A 23,595-nucleotide genomic window follows, 5' to 3' on the forward strand; every position below is an offset into this window, starting at 1 on the left:
GTAGACTACAAAGACTCTGTGAATGTCCATTCTCAGGGAAAGGACTCAACCAGCTGGTCAGTCCATGGCCATGCACTGCTTATCACTAAGTCACTTCATCACTACTTTCTCTCAGTCACTGATGGCAGCTTTTGTCTATTAACCATCAAGACTCATGTTGAATGGTGGTAAATAACATAGAAAGAGTTAGAAGAGCTGATTAGGCACAACAGAGATATTACACTAGTGGTGGCACTGAAATAAGTGTAGGGACAAAGTGGAAGTGGACATGATAAAAGGGATAGAAGAGTGGAGAAGAAGATGGGACATAGTAACTAAATCCATAGCATGTTGGTTTCATCATTTGTTCATGCAAGGATTTTATTGTGGAGGGAGAACACCATCTGGGAACTTGTGCTTTTCAGCAAACTAAGATAAATTTTGGGAAATAATTCTGTGATATATTCACTTAAAGATTCTACAGAATTAGAATCAATTAAAAATAGTGACAAAACAAAGGGTAAAAGGAATAAACAGGAGTAAAAAGAGATATAGATAGAGACTTCGAATACTTCTTTGTACTTTGAATACTACGTCTTTTACCTATTAACACTGTAAACACTAAGCATAAAGGAAATTATGGAAGTATCAAGAGGAAAAGTTTGCTAATAAACAGACTTTTTCATTAGGAAAAGCAAAACAGCTAAAATAGCTAATATTTAGACTCAGAAAAATGGTTGAGGAATACTTAAGACTAAGCAAAGCTTTAGAAAATAGATCGTAAAAAATCTTTGCCAGGTAAATTGACAAAGTTATCTAATGCTGTTTACAGCCATATTTGGATGGATGAGGAAGGCACAGAAGTGTGACTGGAATACATTCTTCCACTAGCTAAAAACAGATTTGTGTCAGCTAGAATAAACTATTTTTGTATCATATCTGGGATGGAAAAAGAAGTGACATCCAAGAATAAAAGAGAAAAGACATACGTAGGACATCCAGCTGAGCAATGATCAGAGGCAAAGAAGCATATTTGGGAGTTTGTTTTTGCTATATTAAAAGCCTGTTTTGAAAACAACTTCAAATTATTTCATTTGATCATTTGAGGAATGTAAGCAACACCAGCAGGTTTTCCAATCAATTTATATTGGCTTTTTTTCTCTCTAGCATTTTTTTCAGAATTAAATATATGGATAATTACAGCTGAAGTACAGAAATGCCTTCAGTTATATTAGCTCTAACAAAACAGTTGTTATAGAGGTTTATTCATTTCAGCACTATCTATTCAGTGATGTTTTATTTAACAGCAGAAAGTCTGAGAATGCATAGCAATAATGAAATCATAATGTTTTCTTTTGAGACTGGGTTTTCCTCATTTAAGAGAGGACGATTTTATTTTTGAAAAGGCAAGTTGATTTAACCATCTGATAACCTTTAAATAAATTAAAACAAAGTCTATCATCCTATTACAAAATTACAAATGCATCAAGTAGACACATTATTCTGTAAGACAGACAAGATATAATTAGATGTTCACCAAACAAGAAAGAGGTAACAGAAAGACTGCCTTTCAAAAAACAAGAAAATAAGAAATCAGGATATTTTGGGAAGCCTACTAAGGATTCTATTTAAGTAATAAAAGTATGAAAGATGCCCTATTGAATAGACCAAAGCATCTCATTTGAATATGATATCCCTTTAATATCGATCTAATAATGCATTTAACTTTAAGCCAGATTTTTGATCCTATCTCTTTAGATGAACAAGCAATTACCATGTAACATATAACCACATAAATGTATGCTTCTTGGAGAGGTATTGAGCGATATAGAATAGATATCCACTTCAGATTAAGCAACAATTCCCTACATTTTTAACTTAGAGAGCAATATCTCAATATGAGAATTAATTAATCAATTACTTAAATGTTGGTAAGGTTAAAGATTCAGAATCTGCTCAGAAAATAAAAATAAGCCAGAGCATGAGAATAAGACTTTAGGAAAATCTTATAAGAAAAATAATCTCATCAGAGAAGCCAACCATCACACTGAGAAGGATAGTGTCTTCTATAAAGTGGAATTGACAGCTTGTAAAGACTTCTCAGAAACAAATTTTTGCTATCTAAGTTAAGGTTGCAGAATCACTGCAGAAACTATAACTTTGTCATAGATTTCCACAATACATTTTTTTTTCAGAAGGGTTTGTTTAGGCTAAACCATAAACCTTAAATAGTAGAGCAATAGTAATAGAAAACAAAAAGCAAGTCAAAATTTTTATCCACCCTTTTGTGTTTTTAAACTCTTAAAGCAAATGTATAGGTACTTCTACAGCCAGGATAATGCTTTCTAATATTTAGTAGATTTTCTTACAATCTTACAGGTACTAGTCTCTAAACTAGGGTGCAGAGGATGTACAGTGGCTTTATTACAGCATTTTTAACATGTGCACTATGTGTCCTAGCCTGTAGCTCATTATTACAGTATTTCTATTGCTAGAAATGGGCCACAGGATCTGTACTGAGTTTATGAGGCCTCAGCACTATGGCTTGTCAAGCTTACTTTGTATGACTTTTTCTTGGTCTGCCTGCAACTTTGCTTTGACCTAGTTTAACTGTAACAGTATTTTTCTCTCATAACTGGATAACCATGTTTAATTTGTTTTAATATGGCTTGTCTTCCTATGGTATAACCAGTTTCATTGTAAAAAGCAGTTCTCTATAAAATGAGATATTTGTGATCCTAATGCAATGAAGCAATGTAGAGAATTACAAGGCTGGTGTGTTGGTAGAATCCTTGAGAATAGGAAGCAAAGCAAGCAGTACAGAGGAATTGTGGTGTGGAATAAAAGCAGGGTAACAGCCTGGCACCAAGAGATCCCATGGCTATGAACAGCTCATCAACAATTGGTTAAAGAAATGTAGACCTGAACAAAATTGGGGTATGGGGGTATGACAAGTGCATCATATGTAGTAAATTTGAATGTACTGTGGACTTGCACAGCAATGAAGAGAAACAATGTGTGAAAAACCATTAAAAAAAGAAACAAATACCCCAGCAAATCCTAAAATGAAGAAGCCAACAACAATTTCATCATAGTATTCCCTGTAAAATAGTTTGGGTGCTGGTGATTTTTACAGGTGGAAGAATCCCAAAGGAGAGTGAAAGGTTCAACAAAACCATTAGCAGCTAGGAAATGTGTGACACACGTCTAACTGTACTGTTATTGAGGGTTGTTTTGCTTTTTTTAATTTGGTTTGGGGCTTTTTTTGAAATGGTGGTATCCTTTCTTTATACTCTTTATTTTCTTAATTTTCTGTTATAATTAGATGTTGGCTGGCTTTCTGATTAAACTTTTAAGTTATATTAATAATGAAGTCCTGGCTTTATGTACAATCATTGTTTACTTTTTTACCGATCATGTTTTTAAGCAGAACTATGGATACCTTGATGGTATAATTCCATTATATTTTGTATGCTGTTTTTTGAGTTCCTGTGGAGTCCATATATTAAGGAAAACTCTCAAAAGAGTAAAGCAGCTTCTTATGGTCTATTAACATGTCTCATGGTTTTCAGCAGCATATTGTGAAATAGAAAAATGCCTAGCTTTTACCCGGTGCTTATCTCCAGTTTAGTACAGGATGTATCATTTTTCCCATTATAAAGAAGAATCAACAAGTATGCAGGCTCAGGATCATTAGCATTTTAGTGTCAGAATTTGTCTTTCCAGTGTACTAGATTACACTGAAGATTAGAAATTTATCTGTGGATCTACAGAAGAAATCATAATTTACCTAGATGTCCTTCTACATCAGTTCTAATCTGACAGTGGTTTTTTATGTTTTTTGGCTAAAAAGATATACTTCAGGATTCATTTCAAAATGTGAAACTCAGAATAAGTCCCTTTGAAGAAGACTGTAACAGGATCCAGATTATTCATGTCCTTTTAAATTCACATGCAATTTACATTTTGTTAATCTTTTTTAAAAGAAACGTATCCAAGTACTCTTTAAGGATGTTGATACTCTATTAAAAATATTAATATAAATTCTTATATAATATGCAAAACTAGAGCCTTTAGCATAAGCATTGAATTTGCCATAAGTTACGTTTAATTTACGTTTCTATCAGTTGCCATCAGCGGAGTGAAAGGATCTGCCCTGATTTGTCTCTTCCTTCTTGTCCTGCTGCCCTGAGAAAAACCTACACACGGAAAAATGGCATATACTTCACATGATTGGCTCCAGTCAGGGTAGTCAAGCAGGAAAAACAAAAGGAAAAAACCTGCAAGCAAATCCAACAGAGTATTACCAAAGACCTCTCAGGGCTGGGAGCAGTTAAAACACCAGAGTATTTAGCATGGCTAAAAGATCTTTCTGCAGGATGGCTTCTGAAACACAATTTTTGAATAATTATGAGAAATATCCTAATCAAAAAGTTTTGAAGGTCACAGTGTTCATTAGAAAATACAGCTGCAGTTCACAGCAAGCAGTAAATTCTACCTTGAGGAAATTCATACTGTTTCAGTCATATCAAACTCTGCTCTAAACTAATGCTGTTAGTGTTTTAATAATAATTTTGTTATTTGCTATGGTTATTTCACATATCCTTTATCAGCGATCTAAATCTAAATTCAAATCAGTTCATGTCATTTTTTAGAATTAATGCAAAGAAAGGATTAATTGGACAGTGAATTTCTTTACTACTTCAAATTAACATCAGTCTTTCAAACATTGTTAAATTTCCCCCTGCCCCCACCTGATCCAACTGTTTGCTGGATTATTAAGGCTTGAAAAAACTTTAAACAATTTGTCTTCTATAGCAAGGTGGAGGAATGTCTGTGATATTTTGTTTTAATTGACAAGAATGCAGCTTTCCAAATTCACTGCCACATAGCAGACACTAGTTTCTTCAGGGAAGAAAACGGAAAAAGAAAATTCAGATTCTTAATGGAAAATATATGAAACAAAGAACTTTTCTCAACCCAGGCAAAGATTTTCTAATGGTGTACTAATTTAGTCACTTAAAATAAGCAGCAACCCTAATTGAATCCCACAAATAAAGAAAAAATAGAAGAAATTTTTGCGTCTTTATATTTGCCAGAATTGTTTGGTACCCTAGGTCTGAATAGAACTGGTATATTTTGGCTCATATTTATTTAAAAGTAATTTTTGTTTAGAGGATTTCTGTCTTTCAAATCTATCTCTGTCTCCACCCCTTCTCCAAATACTAAAAGAGCTTTGATGTTCAGAGTAGTCTGTCAGTGGAACTTCATAAACTAGAATAAACTTCTTTACTTATATCAGTTCATTTACTATTACTCCAAAGTAAAACACTAAAACTGCATGGCTCATCTCAGAAAGATCTTTTTCAAACAGTTAGATTAATGACTTGAGGAGGATGAGTGGCAATGAAAACTCCCTTTGGGCAGCTACACACAAATGCATTTGCTCATGTATAACAGAAGTGCTCATTTGGGGCATTCCACAAAAAAACATGTAAAAAATCAGGTTCTTCATGAAGCAGATAAAGAGTGAAATAAAAGACAACTCCTATGACAAGGAGAAACTGTCAAATACAGGGAAAGAAATAGAGACCACAGAGAAAAAAAGTTGATAGAAAGTCAACAGTACATGGTAATGATGTAGAAATATCTGAATTTTTTCCCTTCTTGTTCATACTGGGTTTCAGTTTCATACTGCACTTTACTTAGTGACCACACAGAACAGGCCTGCTGGAAACTGATTCCTCAGATGTGCTTTGTGCATTCCAAATAGTGCATTTGGAAAAGTGTATTTCAAAAGGTGCACACTATCTGTTTCCAGGAGCTGTGATAATCTTCTCTGTAATTTTCAAGTTTTTTGTGCATAGGCTGTCAAAGCACATAAATTGTTGAAAAACATGCTCTTACTAATACTGACATTACAGTTATTAAAAAAAAAATCATGCTACTCTACCTCTTTACTCTCTTGAACAAGCTAAGGTGAAACTGAATTGATGCAAAAATCCAGAGCAAAAATACAATAATGGACTCAGCATAGCTCAATCCATAACTGTACTACAGATATGCATTCCATATACCTATATATTTGTATATGTGAGTATTTGAATATACATAAACATCAAAATGTATAAATATAGTGTTTGTGCAGATGTTTATGTGTGTGTATGTTTTATGTATGTGTAAAATGGTGGAGTAAATGTATGTGTAAAATAGTGAGAAACCAATAGTGCAGGGGCAGCTACAAAGTAAATAATTATTAGAGCAGCTCAAAGATACAGACAATCAGAAAAGAGCTTAGTTTTTCTTGAATTGATCTTAAATGTAAACACCAATAAATCAGATAACCATATGAGGCATCAAGCAGCAATCTGTCCTCTAAACCAATCATGCTAGAGAGGTTAATGCAACATGAAGGAAATGAGGCAAAAGCAACAGAAATTGTGAGATAGGTGCCTCTGGATTTTTCATAGTCTGGATATAAACTGAATTGATATCACAGTAGATGTGACTTCATGACAAATTGTTTGCTGTATTGGCAGAATTTCTGTAGCTTAGCTTTGCTGGGTAATCATCACAGTTTGCAGGTATAATGGTTTTGCAGAAGCCTTTTCCTTGTGTTGTGACAAATAAGCAAGAGTACAAACTGCTTAGTTTCAGGTATTAAGAAAAGAATTAATGTGACAAGAAATAAGGGAGAAAATTATTAGACATCTGAACTGAAAGCAGTGCCTGATCTGATGGCTAACACAATGATCACATCTACTGTGGGTTGGAATCTTGCCTGCAATAACCTTACTAATATTTGCATTGATAAAAGGAGTCATCAAAAAAGTGACCTTTCAAACCTGCCTTGTTGCACAGTCCTTCTTGGACATTGTGGTGTAGCTGGCACTCCAGAACTTACAGGAAAGAGTAAATAAGGATGCACAAGACAAACTAAAACCCAGATCCTTCCTTAGTAGGGTTCTGGACAAACCAGATGTGCTATGAAATAATGCAGAACACCTGTAATTTGCTGCATCCCTCATAATATGATTCAGCTCTACTTCTGCCAGCTTCTGTAGTCATCAAAGAGAAATGCCATGACTGCATGTACTTTCCTTCTGTTCTGGCCACCTTGTTTCTTGAGGGAGATCTCTGTGAAGGAGCTGTATTTCCTCCTCAATCTCTACAGATAGGAAACTGATACTTTAAGGAAGAAGAAACCTTTGATCCCTTCTCTTTGTGCAGCTGCTACTAATAATCTGTAAAACTGAACCTATGAACCCAAAGTTCCTGTGACCACAAACCTGAGTTTACTCATTGTTACTCAGTGTTTCTAGCTTAAATTCTCAGCAGACTATTGTAACTAAATGTTGAAAAATTATTAATTCAACTGAAGGTTATAAAAATTATTTAATTTTTGTTAATTCAGTGTTCTTAAAATTTTGTCTTCTTTTAGAAAGAATACACAGTCCTACTGTTGTAATTACACCAGAAAATAGTTGAAATTTGTTCTTTAAATTTGCTTAATTTTTATAAAGTTAAATTACAAAAATTAAAGCCAAAACAAAATCAGAAAGCTCTAGACATATACTTGATACTTGCTTCTCATGAAAGTGAGAAGCATAATCTATCTTCACATAATCTATTCCTCAAACTCTTCATAGCTGATAAAATAAATTATTGCATGCAAAGACCTCAAATAAACATCGTGACCAATTAAAAAAAAAAAAAAACCATTGGCTTCAAAACTAACCTTCAACAAAGATGTAAGTAAAAAGCTGTCTAATCAAATTTCTTGTGAACTGGAAATGGAATGTATCCTCCAAGGGACAGGAGATATGAAAAGCTTCAATACTTTTATGAGCCCTTTATTTAATTGCCAAAAGTACTTAACTGTATACTATTAAAATAACTGCAATAATGTGGAATATTTCCCTTTACTCAGGTTTCTACTTCTTTATTTTTCTAAGTCATCTATTCTTGATAATCCATATGTGCTTTTTGTCAGATATACTGTTTCCTTTAAAATGAAATTATATGCATGCCTTGCTTCTGCAGTCCTCACTTACAAACCCATGCTAATGCCCTGCATTGTTCACACTGCATATACTGCAGAACTTGACTTCACATCAATTCTCAATTTTTCTTAATATGTTTCCTAAATCGGGAGAAGTTCCCAACATTTGCATTGTAAGTCAGATCAATGAATTATCTATTGGTTCCTGACCTGTGAATGCCCAAAGCAATTTGTGAAGATATATGAGGTCAGGATTATAAGACCGTCATTTAAATTGTTTGACTTCCTAGTTAAACCAAAATTCTCTCTTCCTTCCTTTCTTCTTTTCTCTTTCTCAGTATTCATACATGCATTTTTCAGTCACACTTTAGCCATAATATGAGGTTGTAATCAAAAAAAGTATGTTTATGTGAAAAAGGAATGCTTTTGCTATGCTCACCAACCCATTTGTGGCTTTAAATGTCCTTATCTTCCATGGCTTCATACTGGCCGGTGTTGCTCAGAACATACTTAGCTCCCCACTCATTTTCTGTGCAGTCTTTTTCCCAGCTTTTCATAAGAGAAACGTAGGCCTACTGCCTTATTCAGTTGATGTATTTCATTTGGGGATACATGGTGTGACATGAGATGTGCCATATTGTATGTTTTTAATAATCCTTCTGTTACATTATTATGATTTATAGCTGAAGGCAGTGGGGTCAGGATTTCACCATAAAAATGTGCTAATTTGTTTCAGGAATGGCAATTATTGGTAAAAATTCACCAAGTCTTTCTCTGTGTAATGGAAGTATTTTAGCAATTTTTAGTTTCAGCCTTTGTTGACAGTGGCATTTCAGGTAGTATTAAAATATTTGTTACCTACTTTAATGGTGGAATGCAGTTTCTCCATGTGGTACCATAACTCTTCTTCAATGGAAGAACTCTTTAAAGTGGAATATTAAAAATTTTGACTGAACAATAATGAAAAATACTCCTCCATGTGCTTTCTTTGAGAGATCTTTGTAGGTAAACCCTCTGTACACAAGAAATTTATACACAAATGCACATGTATGAAAAATTCCAGATAAATGAGCTTAGAAGTATTAAAAATAAAGTTCTATCTTTGCTACAATAAATAATTTTTGGTTATTAAAAATTACCTAATGAAGTCAGTGGCTGTAAACTTCTTTTGTTTGACAGAAAAGTATTATCAATTGAAAATGATGATTCCCTCATTATCAGAAATGCATAACTGATGGCAAGTGTTTATGATTCTCATTATCTCTATTTTTCATCCTCCTGTGGTAAGGCAAGTAGGTTTAGTTACCAGGGTGTAATGTTCTTCAGCAGAAACATCAAATGAGGGGAAAAGAGGCAGGGCTGGGTGTGGATATATTTATTGCACACCAGCCCTTGGTAGTTTTACATGATACTTGGGGTTAAGAAAGAAAGATAATTTGTTGAGGAACTGTGACAGCAATATTAAACTTCTAAGCTTTGACATAACAAAGCACTCAGCAACTCACTTTCTAGTAAAGCAAAAAATTAGTTCTCGTACATGGAAGTAGAAGAGGGGTAATTTCCATTTCTAAGTAGCTAAACCATCTCTTTATAGATAGTATATATTACTATATATGTTATGTAAAAGATTTGCTTTATACAAAAATTTATTAAGGTTTATGTATGAATGTTGTGCACTCTGAAAATTCAAGAACAATTTTGAAGGGAGAATTGGAAAATAAGTCATATTTCATGTCAAGGAAACAGATTAAATAGATAAAAATAGTTAAAAAACAGATTCATGATTGTCATGTCATAAATGTCAAAAGCATCAAATGGCTATTCATATAATGAGTCACAGCTTCCACATATATATATTTGTTATTGACATGTGTAGTTCCTTAAGTGTACCTATTAGTTGCAAACTCTGGAGTACAGTCTGTTCTCATTGTACATTGCTTTTCTATATGCATATTAGAAAGAGACAACTTTTTAAAGATAAGATTAAATCTGAGAAACTGAGGTAAAAAATATTTAACTCTTTGAGAGACAAATAATATTTGTATTTTAGAAACTGAAGAGAGGATTGAACAGAAGTTTCAGTAGAACATCTGAAAATATCTCCATGAATGAAACTAACAAAAGATGGATATTTTTTGTCCCTTTCAGATACCCATATCCTTATTTTAATTAACTTGCTAATATAAATACAGCAAAGTTGTTGTATTTTTTAAATAACTCTTTACTGAATATGTCAACAAGATAATATATAGTGTATAGTGAGGTTTTGAAGTTAACAATGCGTGCAACATGGCAGATTGCAGAAAACAGGTAACGCAGACTTCAAACCATCTATTTTTCCATGTTAAAGATAGAAAGTATACCAAACACAGAACAGAATCAAGTGTGCATATCTCAGTTTAAATCAATTTTATGAAAGATCATCTTCAGATATTTGGGATCAACTCGTGATAGCAATTTGTTTAGTAACTTATCTGTTTCTGAGAGGATCAGAATCAGCTCTCATGAGGCACATTTCCACAGAGCCCCAGTGTAATAAAAGGTTGCCAAATCTCTTCTGTGCTAGTTTTCCTTATGGACTACTAGCCAGCGTCCTTTTAAAGAGCAAAACATTCTCTGCTGTACAAAAGTTTAATGCCAAATGGTTCAATATCGCCTGTAGTATCATCTGGGATACAGAGTGCCCTGTTCAATAGAGTTCAGGGAAGGAGTGATCATCAGCTTCCTAGGATTATCTCTGTGTTTAGAAGAGAGCATCAGGCAGGATTTGATGAGGTTCAGAGCCAGTAACTTTTGGTTATGGCACTCACTTTTGTTTTGTTTTTCCACTGAGCTGTAAAGATAAGTCATGTGTAAAACCATTATTCTCATGTTCAAAAGAAAAAAAAAAAAAAAACTTTAATATCTCCATGTTAAATTTAAGGTGAAGAAATACTATAAATGTAGAATTCAATGGGAATTAACCACTTTACTGTCAAAAGCTGAGACTGAACTTTCACTTCAATGCCATTAATAAAGTGCCTTATGTAGATCCTTAAAACAATAATATCAATATGCATAAAGTTTTTCTGTTTGCAAATTTGAAATTAATATTTTTTTTCAGAGGGATAAACTTGTTCTCATGGAAAAAAGAAAATTATTCAATGAAAAATATATTTGAACAACTCTAGTAGCAAGTATCATATGCTACTTCATTTTTCATTTTTCAATTTTTTTCATTTTTACATGATATTCACTGTAGTCCTTTATTGGGTTACATGGAAAACTGCTAGTATCTTTTCAGTTCAAAGTAGCTTATTCCCTAAATATTCTTATAAAGAAATTCACTAATAATGTTCCAATAAGAACCTGTTAACACAAAGTACATGCATTAATCAGGTGTTTCTGCCAGCAAGCCACATGCAAGTAGCACTTATTATAGTGACAGAATCCATGAAAATAAGGACCTGTTTGTAAATATATGTCTTCAGAAAGAAGCCAAGTACTGGGAACAGCAGTGTCGTGATACTTCTTTAACACAATTTCACTTAAATGCTTATTTTATTCTACTCACCAATCTTTCTGCACATCTATGTCAGCTATTAGCAGTATACAATGGGAGATGGGTGATATTTTGTCTGAAAAAAAAATTGCCCCCAGATCTAATGAACTTGATCAAATCAGAACTTAAAAGTGAACATTTTGAGTGAGTTGTACATGTACAAATATGTACAAATACAAATATGTATTTGGCACTTCTGCTCTATAGCCTTTAGTTACTATATGTGGTCGGATATTTGTCCTAAGTGAAAATCACCCAAGTTTTACAAAGCCCCAGGAGAAAGCTACTAGTCTTAAACTTTATATTTCCAAAAGACTTTTTCTACATACTTTACCTAGTGAAATTTCCTTACTAACTGCTTATCCAAGTGGGAACCAAAATGAAATCTCAGACGTTTGTGTGGCTGACACTTTGAGATGCCCCAAATTCTGTTGTAGGTTAAAACACTTTTAACTCTTTAGGAACAATTAAATAGGGAGAAACATTCTTCATATTACAGACATGACTCCTCAGTTGACTACAACTCTGAATTTTTTAGATAATATTCCCAGCTCTATCCACAAATTTTGGTATAAAGCATTAGCTATGTTTTTTCAGAAGCGCCTCTGTAGTAAAGAAAATTTTACCAGTATCACATACAATTTGATATATTTTTTTTTCATAATGAAGAGAAGCATAAAATACGCTATCTTTAATATAATTATGATTTTTGATCTAGGTAAGTGAGTCATAGTCTACATATATATATACACATACATATATATGTTTCATCATTCAAGATCAAAATGAAGAGTTTGTAAATGCCTTCTGTTTTCACCCTATTCTATAAGTAACCAGATTTGTTGTCATCAGGTTGGGCTTGTGGATGATTCACCTGCAGTACAGGCCAAACTCCCTGAATAAGTCAATTGCTACAAATAAGGTGCCTATGGTATACAGAGGTCTGTAACAGATTTCTCCTGCATCAGTAAATATTAGTAAGCTTGTACTTTCAAAGGAGGCCTTTTGAAACCAAGTGTACAACCAGTTATTTCATTGAAATTAGATACTATGTCCACACCCAATGGGAATCACTGGCTCTGCTTAACTTCAAGCAAACTCCAGCATTCAACAGAAGTATACAGAAGCACAACTGTTTGCTGCTTGTCTTTTGAGCTGTGGCATCTAAAATTTGTTAAACAAAACAAACAAAAAACCCCAAAAAACCACTAAAACCAAAAACCAAAGCCCATAAGTTTAAACCTTATCATCAGTAAATAGATGACAGATAAAACCCATCCACTTTGCATAGACATTTCTACCTAGAATTATGCTATTTGAAATCATATGGTAAAATTTTAATCAGCAAAATTTTAGTGACTTAACTATTACAGTAGCCAGACAAGTTGCTTAGAATACCCATTACAGCTGGAGAAAATAGCTAATATATAGAATATAGACTGGAATTTTAAAGTGTGATTTTAAAAGGTGCTGGTGGGAGGAAGTGGTTCCTTACAAAATCATCATACTTTGCCATCAATCATAACTATGTTCATTTTGTCATTGCAGAAAATTAGTGTTATCATGTGATCTGAATTACAGAAAATACATGCTCATAGACTGCTGAGTTTCAAGAATGGGTTGAGTGAAATGAGCAAAGGATAGGACTAAAATCCTCTCTTCCAGCATAAGGAGCTCCATTAAGTGAAAAGTCTAAGCATTTCATTGTGAAAGTGCTTCAGCTTTTATTTCCAATCCATATGCAGCAACTTTTTGTCTATCCCTAGGTGATCACTGTAAAACTTTCTCTCTTTCCCTACTATCTCAGGGAAGCTTTCTCTCTATATTTTTTCTTTTCTCCTTTTTTTTTTTTTTTTTTTTTTTCCCAATGTGATGTATCTTTAGCTTGTCCCCAAACTCAGGAGAAAATTAGCTACATTAAAAAAGCAAACTGAAAAAAACCCCAAATAATTAGATTCCACCACAGTTCTTGGCAGTCACTGAATTAGCAGAGTGGCTGAAATATTACATAATTTTGACAGCTGCATTATGGTTTTAATACAACAATGATATTTTGTATAATGCATGTAAAGCTCAAGGACTGAGATAAATCTGAGGGTATAGAAAAGCAAATTCCAAACCCAGTTACTGCTTGTGAGGCAGAAATCATTATGGAAAACTCAAAAATGCTTAAGGTAAAAGAAGGTTAATTCAGAGGGACACCGTGTACCTGTGCTCTCAAAATTCCCCAGTCAATCAAATGCTTAGCTAAGGTCATTCTCTGTATACTTTAATTGGGAAGGAAAAAAAAAACAAACCAAAACAAACAAACAAAACCCACAAAGATTTGTACATGATTTTCCCCATTTCAGTTTATAATAGCCCTCAAGGTCTTCCCAGTGCTACGTAATTTTTTAGAATATATTTCTTGTTTGTTTTGTCTTTTTGTCATTTTTTCCCCTATTTCTCCATATTGAACATAATTCAGGCCCGTAAGTCAAACAAGGCTTGAACCATACAAATTATTAGCAAAACCTTTCCATTGCCATTATATTTTGCACCATGTTTTCAGCAATATGCACTTTTAGATTTCAAATTACATGAACACATACATGAATACTGCAGAGCTGGAGGCACTCAGAATTTCCCTCATTCTGGCTTTACCTGAACATGCTTTGTCAACAAATGTTGCTCTATTAACAGGTGCAACATAATGACAGCTCTGTGTTACATACTGGTACATAACCTTCACCACCCACTGAGAAGGGTCAGAGAATGCCTAAAGCTTCTTAATCCTGGTGAAAAGCACAAACAGTTTCTGAGATAAAGTATATAGTATTGGGGACATTTTTTGAGCAACTTTTGCAAATAGGAATCAAGGTCACTTTGAGTTTGACACTGAGTTCTTTCCACATTTCCTATTCCAAGCAGATTGAAAGAAAACTAATCAAACAAGAGACTAGCTTTTTTGGCAGCGCTCAGAACTCCAGCTTTCAGTTGGAGGTGAGAAGTGCAGACCTGACAAAGAGAAAGGTATGTATTTCAATTGTTTGAAGCTCAACAGCAATTGCTGGGTTCAAGTCAGAAGAGCTGTGCCCATTTTATCTGAATTGCTTTTGTCTGTTCCTAGTGACCCTGTTTTAATATGCACTTATTTTCCTGTATTCCAGGACACCTAGAAACTTATACCTCAGACTGCTTCGACAGCAAAGTGGTTAATGTTTGAAGAATGAGTCATTCTTTCCTTTGCCATGACATTGGGTTCTTATTGTACAACCCTGTACAGTACTCAGCAATATTTTTTAAAGATTTAAAAAGCAAAGAGTTACAAAACCATTTGCAATTAACTTGAAATAGAAAAGATAGCACTTTTTTTTTAAATCCCATTATATAGTACACCGTATAAATTACAGAGTATTCAAATGCATAAATGCATCTGTGTAACATTTATCAAATGTAATTTTTTTCATTATTGTTGGGGGGCTTATTTTTTTCTAGAGTTTTTTCTCCTTGTCCTAGAGACCCCCATGGTCCCTCACTATCACGTATGACAGTGCTCCAGGTCTGAGACGTTGCTGTTGCAGTATCGCATGTTGTTTGGGATGTGGCAGTCTGTGTAGTTAATGCCCCCATTTGGGGTATAAATGGGCTGCAGTCTGAAATCTCCTTTAAGGAGCTGATCATTATTTAAGGAGACAATCTGGAAGCTGGTTTCCGTCATCTCCAGGATGGAGTTGTCCTTCTTGGTCCCTGCCTCACAGTAGTCATCTTTCCGACGGCCCCGGTTATATTTCCACTTCTGGGAGGTGTAACGACCTTTTTTGTGCATGTGCCAGCAAAAAATGCTGAGCAAGACCACGAGGACAAATATCACTGCACCCCCAATCAACCCTGCCAACAGAAAAGGGGAGCCTAGGTTCTGAGAAGTCGTCTGCTCATGGCTGGAAGGGATGTTGCTGCCATTGAAAAACGAAGCCTTGGTTGTGGCTTCTGAACAGACAGTGTCTTCTCCAGTTCGGTAGTTGTTATAAGTATCCAATGGAACCAAACAAATCCTGTAAGTGGATTTGGGCTCCAGATTTACCAAGCTTGATTGCTGCTTCTCACCACTAATTATTCGTTCATGAACAATTCCTCCTACCAGACTATGGCCCATTTTAACCCATGTGAGTTTATATGCCATCACGGTAAAAAGTGACATCCAGTTGACTTGGATGCAAGTGTCATTCACAAAATGGATGGAGAGCTGAATCCATTCAGACAAAGGAGGTGTCACCCTTTCTCTGTCCTCCCTGTCAGGCACAGTGGGGAGTGTGGCTATGATGGGAGTGAGAGGATTATATTTACTACTTGAGGGAGGAAATGATGGGCTGGGAACTAATGTAGTCGGCATGGTTGTAGCTGGGACTGGGGTGACAATAAGTGGTAGACCAGGGGTGGTGGTGGGGCATGACAACATATTCATATTGAGCTCCCTGACTGCCATACCTCGGACCTGCTCTGGTCCCTGGCACATAAAACCACGTACATTGATGGAAGCAGGAATAAATTTGAGCCATTCAGTGACCCACTTAATGCTGCAGTCACATAACCAGGGATTATTCCTTACAGTGAGTTGTCTCAGGTTATGGAGATTATCAAATACTCCCTTTGCCAACATCCGAAGTTGATTGTTGGAGATATCAAGACGTTCCAGTTTGCGGAGGTTTGAAAAGGCTGTAAGTGGTATATGGGTTATCTGGTTGTCCTGCAAGTAAAGTCTTAGCAGATGTGTACCTGGAAGATCGGGAGGAGGGTAAGTCAGTGAATTCCGAACAATTGAGAATTCCTTGAGTTTGGAGAGGTGGCTAAAAGTGCCTTCAGCTATGCCTTTATTAGTGAGGAGATTGCCATCCACGATCAGACGCTCCAGACTTGTAAGGTTCTGGAAGGCCAGGTCTGAGATGACAGCAATTCGGTTTTCATCTACACGGAGTTCTTGTAAGTCCAGCGGAAGGCCTACTGGCACGCTGCTTAAGTGATTCTTGGACAAGAACAGAAGCTTGAGGCTGATGGCTTCCTGGAATGCCCCATCCTCAACGCCAACAGTGGAGATGGAGTTGTCATCCAGGTGCAGTTCTTCCAGCTTCAAAAGCTGAGCAAGAGCAGCACGTGAAATGGTCTGAATGTTGTTTTCCTGCAGGTGGAGAACCCTGACATTCTTGGGCAGGTTCATGGGGAATTCATCCAATTGATTGCCATACAGGTAGACTGTGTGCACAGACTGGACATTGTGCAACTCTGCAGGAAATCCAGCATTATTAATTTGGTTATTATGGAGGTAGAGGACGGTTACACCCTCCGGTATCCCAAGAGGCACTGAGGTCAAGCTTCGTTCATTACAGTAGACAAAGTTTCGGTCACAGCGACAAACTTTTGGGCAGGCCAAAGTTTTGGAGACCTGTATGTAGAGCCCCAGGGAAAAGATAATCCATGATTTCATGAGAAGAGCCCAATCTGTGGGCCACATTTTAGTCCACAAACCCATTTCTAATTTAAAGAAATAAAGTAGCAAATGTTTAAGAGCTGATAACAATAATAATGCACAGGTAACAAAATCTCAGGTCATTAAAATTGGCTTCTATTTATGTCCAGTGTTCAGGCAAGAGTTAAAGTCCTGGAGGCTAAGCAGAAAATAATCCTTTTATAATTGGCCTACCTCCTAGTTCTGATAAAGGAAAACACAGTCTTATTAGCCAGGGTTACAATGTTTGTTGCCTTCCTCCATGTGCGCTGAAAGAGCCAGTAGCCATGTCTTTGCGAATGAACAACAGGTTACTTTAAAACTACCAAAAGTCTCTGTGCTTGGAGGGGTATTTCACTGAAGTCTGTTGGCTTCTGTCAGCTTTCTGAAGTCAGCAAAGTCCTCATATTCACTATCTGCCAGATCTGGTCTGCCTGTAAAAGGAAAAAGAAAAGAAAAAGCTGAATAGCATGAAATGTTTAATAGGGAAGATCAAGCCCATTAGAAGACTATTCTAACTCAGAGCTCTTTATGGATTTCAGGGAAAAAAAAGGGGGAAAAGGCATTAATATTAAACATTAGCTTAATATTACTGCTAAATAGTCTTGAAATAGATTTGATGCAAAGTCATTGCAATGACTGAAGGATTTTCAGTGACTTCAGTGAAGGCTAGATCTATTACTTTCATTTGCATACTATACCTCCAGTCTTTGTCCTCTCACAGTCTGTTTAAAATTTTAGAACGAAAAACCCAAAAACCTAAACCATTTAACTGGAAATTTTTGCTCAGGTAATTATTTTTCTTTTGCAGAACCACTGACTTCAATGACCACTATTCACTGATGCCTGACAGAGTAGACTCTGGGCTGTATTCTTTAATCACACTCTATGTTTTCTTCATTTTTTACCAGACTCTGGAATATTCTCCTTCTATTTCTGTAATACCATTACATATATTGTCCAAATTAATGCACACTGCCAGATTATTTTGCCTCGCTCTAGTGAATTAGAGACTTATGAGGAGAGTCTTTTAAACAAGTATGGTAGTCCAAGAAAGTAAGATACTCTGCTGGAAGACATGTACTTGCTAAAACTATCATCTTGATATTGGTTCTGATGTGAACTGTGCTGTCAATAGATTCCATAACTTGCTTTCCACTAAATAAAACAAGCTCACATCTGCTAAGTTATTGTTTTAGGAGATCAGCTCAAACTATGGCAGTTCTGCAGAACACTTCCTTTGAAACCATAAAGGTTAGATATGGCTTTTAATTTCGCTACACAGTTATCTGTGAATGGCTACATAAACAAGTGTGTTAACTTTAGTATAGCTGAGTTCCTTAATGTGTATTTTCAACTTATAAGCATACTTTCTATTTTCCCAGCTACTATTTATTATTCAGATCTATAACCAAACATTCCCACTCTCTAAAGAATGCAATGAAAGGTTGTTTGATGTTGTCTTGTCATATGTTGTTTCCAATGATTGTCACTCCCCCACCCCATATGCACAGTTGGACCTAATATCAACCTCGGCAAGTACAAAGCATGTGCAGATCTCAGGGTCTTCAATTGCAGTGACATAAGCACAGTAATTTTCCAGATTTTGTTTATCCAGATCAAAGCTCAGGCTAGGATTTCAAGAAAATAGAATTTTAGCGAACAAAAATCCTGTTTCTTAATGGTGGTTGCTTTTTTTTATTAATATTTTTATCATGATATTCATATTTATTTAAACAAATTAAGAACATACAGGTAATTCAGAAAGAAAATTACTTTGTTGTACATAAAACCTTGTTCGTCTGATACAGCTGTGCAATTTACAAGAAGTCCCTACGTTTGAGGATCCTATGGACTAGTAGTGTAGAAAGCATCCTTAGGAGTCAAACTGATATAACGCTTCAACCTTGCACCTGCAGATTATTGTATTTATTTAGAGCATCACCAGGTATCAGCTTCAAGGTTCAAGCAGATGGAGATAAAAGGTGAGACCCTGAAAAATCCTGTTTATCAGCATGAATTCAAATTTTAAAGATATGTAAATATAATACTGTATTACAGCCTATAATGTATTGTCCTTTTTATGTAAAAAGTAAGATTAGGTACCCCACTACTCATGTTTTTCTATTTCACAGGCATATTTCAGTCAAGACTGGTTTCATTTCAATTATGTCAGATGACGTGATGCTGTAGAGAAACTCTTAACAGGATTACATTCTAACATGAGCCTGAGTGTGACAGTTTATCTGCCTTTAATATGGCCTGGCTCCCATCTAGATCATAGTGCTCTGATCTGTCATGACACTTTCTTTCAAAATGAGAATAGATATGTAGAGCATCCTCTGAGATGTTTGGGACCACAGAGAGTAATCATAGTTGTTCTATCACTTTCCTGTCATCATTGGAGAGAGACAGCCTGTACCTCCTAATAGATCCAATGCCCTGCAGTCACCCCACTTCTGATTCTAAGTCCAGTGACTGATTAAGCTTTATTTCACTCCCAGGTACAATAGAAAACCCAGCTGAGAACATGCAGCCACAGGCAGCTGCAGTTCCTGGTTTGTTGGGAATCTCCTAAGAAGGGACCGTCATATTAAAAATTTGGCTTAGTAGTTCCTGCAATCAATGGAAATATTTGTTTTCATAACTTAGAATGCATTTCTGATCAACATTTTTATCTCACTGTATTTTTTTCAAACCTACCTTGTCTAAATTCTCTTTTGGCATAACTGATGCTAGCTGGAAAAGAAAAATTCTGGCTTTATGTACTGGATAAGATATAAGGTGTTTTCTTTAAAGATATTTTAAAGGTTGAAACATCTGGCTACAAGTTGGAAAGGTGAAAGAATCTCCAAAACTGCCCTTACAATCATCTTTCCCATTTTTCATTTTGTAGTCTTCCAAACATGCAGTCAAGGTCCCTGTGGCTACCTGAGAATGTAATGATACTCAGGGAAGATAGCGGAGAATAAAAGGAGAAGATAACATATGGAACCAAGCTTGCATAGAACACTTGCAACCCTATGTTATAAGCAGTTTTGAAGTGTTCCTAGAGCCAGGTTGTCTGTCTTCATTCGCCTAGTCATGGTTTACATTGAGGCTATAAATTTTTCAGAGATAATAAAATTAAGAATACTTGGCTATTCTTTCCTTCAAGGAGTACTGAAAATAATAAAAAATAGGTCAAAGGAATCCAAGACATTTTTTTCTCTGATAGTCTAACCAGTTAGCATCACTTTTCCCAGCAGTTCATCTGTTTATATGGACCTGAGTGACATGCAACATAAATTGAAAGGCAAGCAAAACCAAAACCAAATGGTCATACTTACTCTTTTCACTATTACCAGTCAGTGACTCTTATTTAGTGCTAAACCATTTGGCATAAATTTTCTTGACTGTACTGCAGACCAGGGTTATAATCAAGTAATATAATCTTACTCTACATAATTATAATACACAGTAAGTACAAGGCTATTATGTCTGGAATTGAATGACAAACAGAAAACAAATCTAATTCCTTTCATATGAAATCTAGCACAGAGTTCCTTGTTCTTAAGAAAAATATCCCTGTATATCTATCAACTGGTAACAAGAAAAATTACAGAATAACACCTGACATATGCCTTTTTTCCATGCAAGTAAAGTTCATATCTGTGAGTGCACACATTAATGAGTATCCTGGTGGTTTGGTTTTTTGGGGTTTTTTTTGGTTTGTTTCTTTTTAAAAGTGATTAGGAGCCTTGCGTGATAGTTTGCTGTATATATTTCTCTATGAGTTACTTGGGTTTGAACTTTGTGCTCATATTTTAATAAGAGTCTATAATCTCTGCATCAAAGGCACGGGGAAAATGACCCAAAGGAATCAAAATGCTTTTATAGGAAGCCCTTTTGCATGCCTGCTGTTCTGGCTGCTTCACAGCTATGAGTGGGTATTATGTAAGAAGAAGAGGTAAGGAGGAAGAAAAAGAGCTGAAGAAAAAGAGAGAGGAAGAAAACATCCGTGGTGCCCTCTTCTAGAATGAGTATTGATGACAGGATAATGGCAAGTAGCTCTTATAGGAAGGAAACCTTAGTGTCTCTGTACATTGTTACAGACAAATTAAGTCTATATGAACCAATTTTGGCAGAGAAGGGCATTACTATCTTTGCAATATTGTTAGCAGAATGATTCAGCAAATGTACACATCTGAACTCTTGTGCTTTTTTCTACTCTGATCAAGATGTTTCTGGTTTTACTCCTAAATTTGCATTTATAATTATTCTCAAAACCTCAGATCAGGCAGCCTGAGGATGCGAGTAAAATTTATTTGGCTCTGACTTGGGGACATGAGAAAATGTAGAGAGTGGTACATCTTGCAACAATGGGTGTAAAGACATCATTTACCATCCTCCTTCTGGTCCTTCTGTAATCTTCAGGTCCTCCAAGACTTTTTTTTTCTTTCTAGCTACATTCCTGCAAATTATTATGTGGACACATTGCCCAGAAGGATGCAGACTTTAGGAAATCCTTTTTTAAAAGGCACGCTATTATAGAGAACAAGAGCTTTGTCTTTGGAAATTTGGGTAGTGTACAGAAAAAGGACTCTGTACAGTTAACAGGACTCTGATGCAGCCCAATTCCTGACTGCCAGGAGAGGGAGCTAAGCCAGCAGAAAACTTTCTCTCCCCTGAATAAACAAATAAATAAATAAATGTGGGAATTGTTTTCTTCCCACTTTGTCTGTCCTGACACACATGCACAGACTTCTTCCTCAAATTTGTCTGTGACTACTGACTTGTTTGATGGAATCTTTGTTACATACTTGACAAACTGAGTTGTACAGGACTTTGTTACTGGGAAAATTAATTTTCATGTGTTTTTATAAAAGCACTATTCCCAGCTTCAATGGTTCAAGACTTTTTACTTGTGAGTTACCACACAGTGAAATTAATTCATAGGCATGAAGAGGCATGTAAGAGGGAGGGAGAGAAATGAGAAGAAATAATGGAAAATAGATAGGTTTTGGGGAGAAAAAGCTCAGGTAGAACAGATTTTTTTTTCCTTGTAGTAACAGGAACCAGTAACAGGTCAAGAGAGAGAACCTACTACAAGACATAATCACTAGAGTGACTGCTGTACTCCAGGAAGCAGAGCTGAAATAGCTACAAGATCAATAACATTAATGCCTCAGGTGGGGCCATGAATTCAAGGCTGCCAGCCATCCTGCCAGGCACTGTGCTGCATGACACACCCTGCTCAGCTCCTCGTACTTCTCCATAAATGGGTGTTGAAGTGCCAAAGTTCAGGTGTGGAGACTGCCTAGACTAATGTTATCTTCTTTCCTGTGTTTAACAGTTACTGAATTGTAATAGAAGGAAGTTATTCTGAAAATTTGACATTGCACAACTTCATCAAGACTATCTCATCTGTGAAAACGAACAAACTTCTGGCCCAGAAACAACTGTGTTTGTAGGCTGTGGCAAAAAAAAAAAAAAAATACCCTTGCTTGCACATAGGTAAATACAAATTTAGTTATTAAATAGTTTTAAAAATAAGACTGTTTTTAGTAATAAAACCCATAAATGAAATATTGTAGAAGGTCTAGTGGAAAGCGTATCCATCCAAATTCATGTTTTGGTTTGTCATACCATCCAGTCTTATCTGAATATCTGCATGAATTAATCTTACATGGACCTATTTGTATTGATAATTTCATCTTAGGAGTGCTAGAAACGGAAAACTGCCAAGAATGTCCTGCCCGTGGACTCCTGAATTCTAATGTAGGAAACATACAAGCCTGGTATTACAACTAATTGTAGCTGTTAGAGTAAAAGTTAATAAGGACACACATGGCAAATTAAAAAGAAAAATCTTTAATTGCTTATACATGAGCAGACAGGACTCCCTCACAGTACACAAGGAAGAAGAAGAGGTGCAGAATTCCAGGTTTTTAACCAGTGCAAGCTTTTGAGTTGTGTAGGACTTCAAGGCAGCCAAAAGTAATTGACAGCCCAAGCATAATTTTATAGGGAAATATCCCTGCCTTCATTATAAAATTACTGATTGCTGAAAAACTACTCCAGATGGTGACCATCATGATATTTTCACTCCAGTGGGCAAAGAGGAACGGATGATCACCTTCAGGACTCATATTAAATGGAGTATTGCACCTAATAGCAAAAGGTTATTTGTATCTTTATTAACCTTGCCCCAAGGCCTACTTTAATATTTCATCAGTCTAATGCCGCAGTGTTCCCAAACTTAACAAATTTGTCAAACAGTGAGAGTGATCTGTTTAGCATGGCAGTAAATTAAAATCTTAGTCCTTCATCCCCAAAAGCTGTTCTCATATCTTAGATGAATTATTTTTGATAGATCTCATCTAGGACTCCAAAAACTCACCTATGTACCATGTAATGATGTGAAGCTGGTTTGAGAAAGTTGGAAATGGCAGATGAAAATAATCTCACATGAGGAGCTATCCTGAATGTTTCAACAAAATACACTTTCATTAAAATATATTATTTCACTGAAGCAAAAAACCTGCATGGAGATTTGCCAGGTTTGATAATGTTTTCAATAGAAAATGTGCCTGAGGTCCAACCAGAGAC

General features: G+C 35.6%; 1 protein-coding gene across 10 annotated transcripts in view; it reads right to left on the bottom strand.

Moving 5' to 3' along the window:
- Positions 1-1,011: 1,011 nt before the first annotated feature.
- The window catches only part of FLRT2 (fibronectin leucine rich transmembrane protein 2), a 160,788-nt gene continuing 138,204 nt past the window's right edge, over positions 1,012-23,595 (bottom strand). For all 10 annotated transcript variants that reach the window (XM_077784006.1, XM_077784004.1, XM_077784002.1 and 7 more), the window contains one exon: positions 1,012-17,438. In XM_077784006.1, coding sequence (XP_077640132.1) covers positions 15,043-17,028 — 1,986 coding nt within the window. In that variant the 5' untranslated portion in view covers positions 17,029-17,438 and the 3' untranslated portion in view covers positions 1,012-15,042. The remainder of the gene's footprint in view (positions 17,439-23,595) is intronic.

This window comes from Lonchura striata, chromosome 6 (assembly GCF_046129695.1).
Source record: "Lonchura striata isolate bLonStr1 chromosome 6, bLonStr1.mat, whole genome shotgun sequence".
NCBI lineage: Eukaryota > Metazoa > Chordata > Aves > Passeriformes > Estrildidae > Lonchura > Lonchura striata.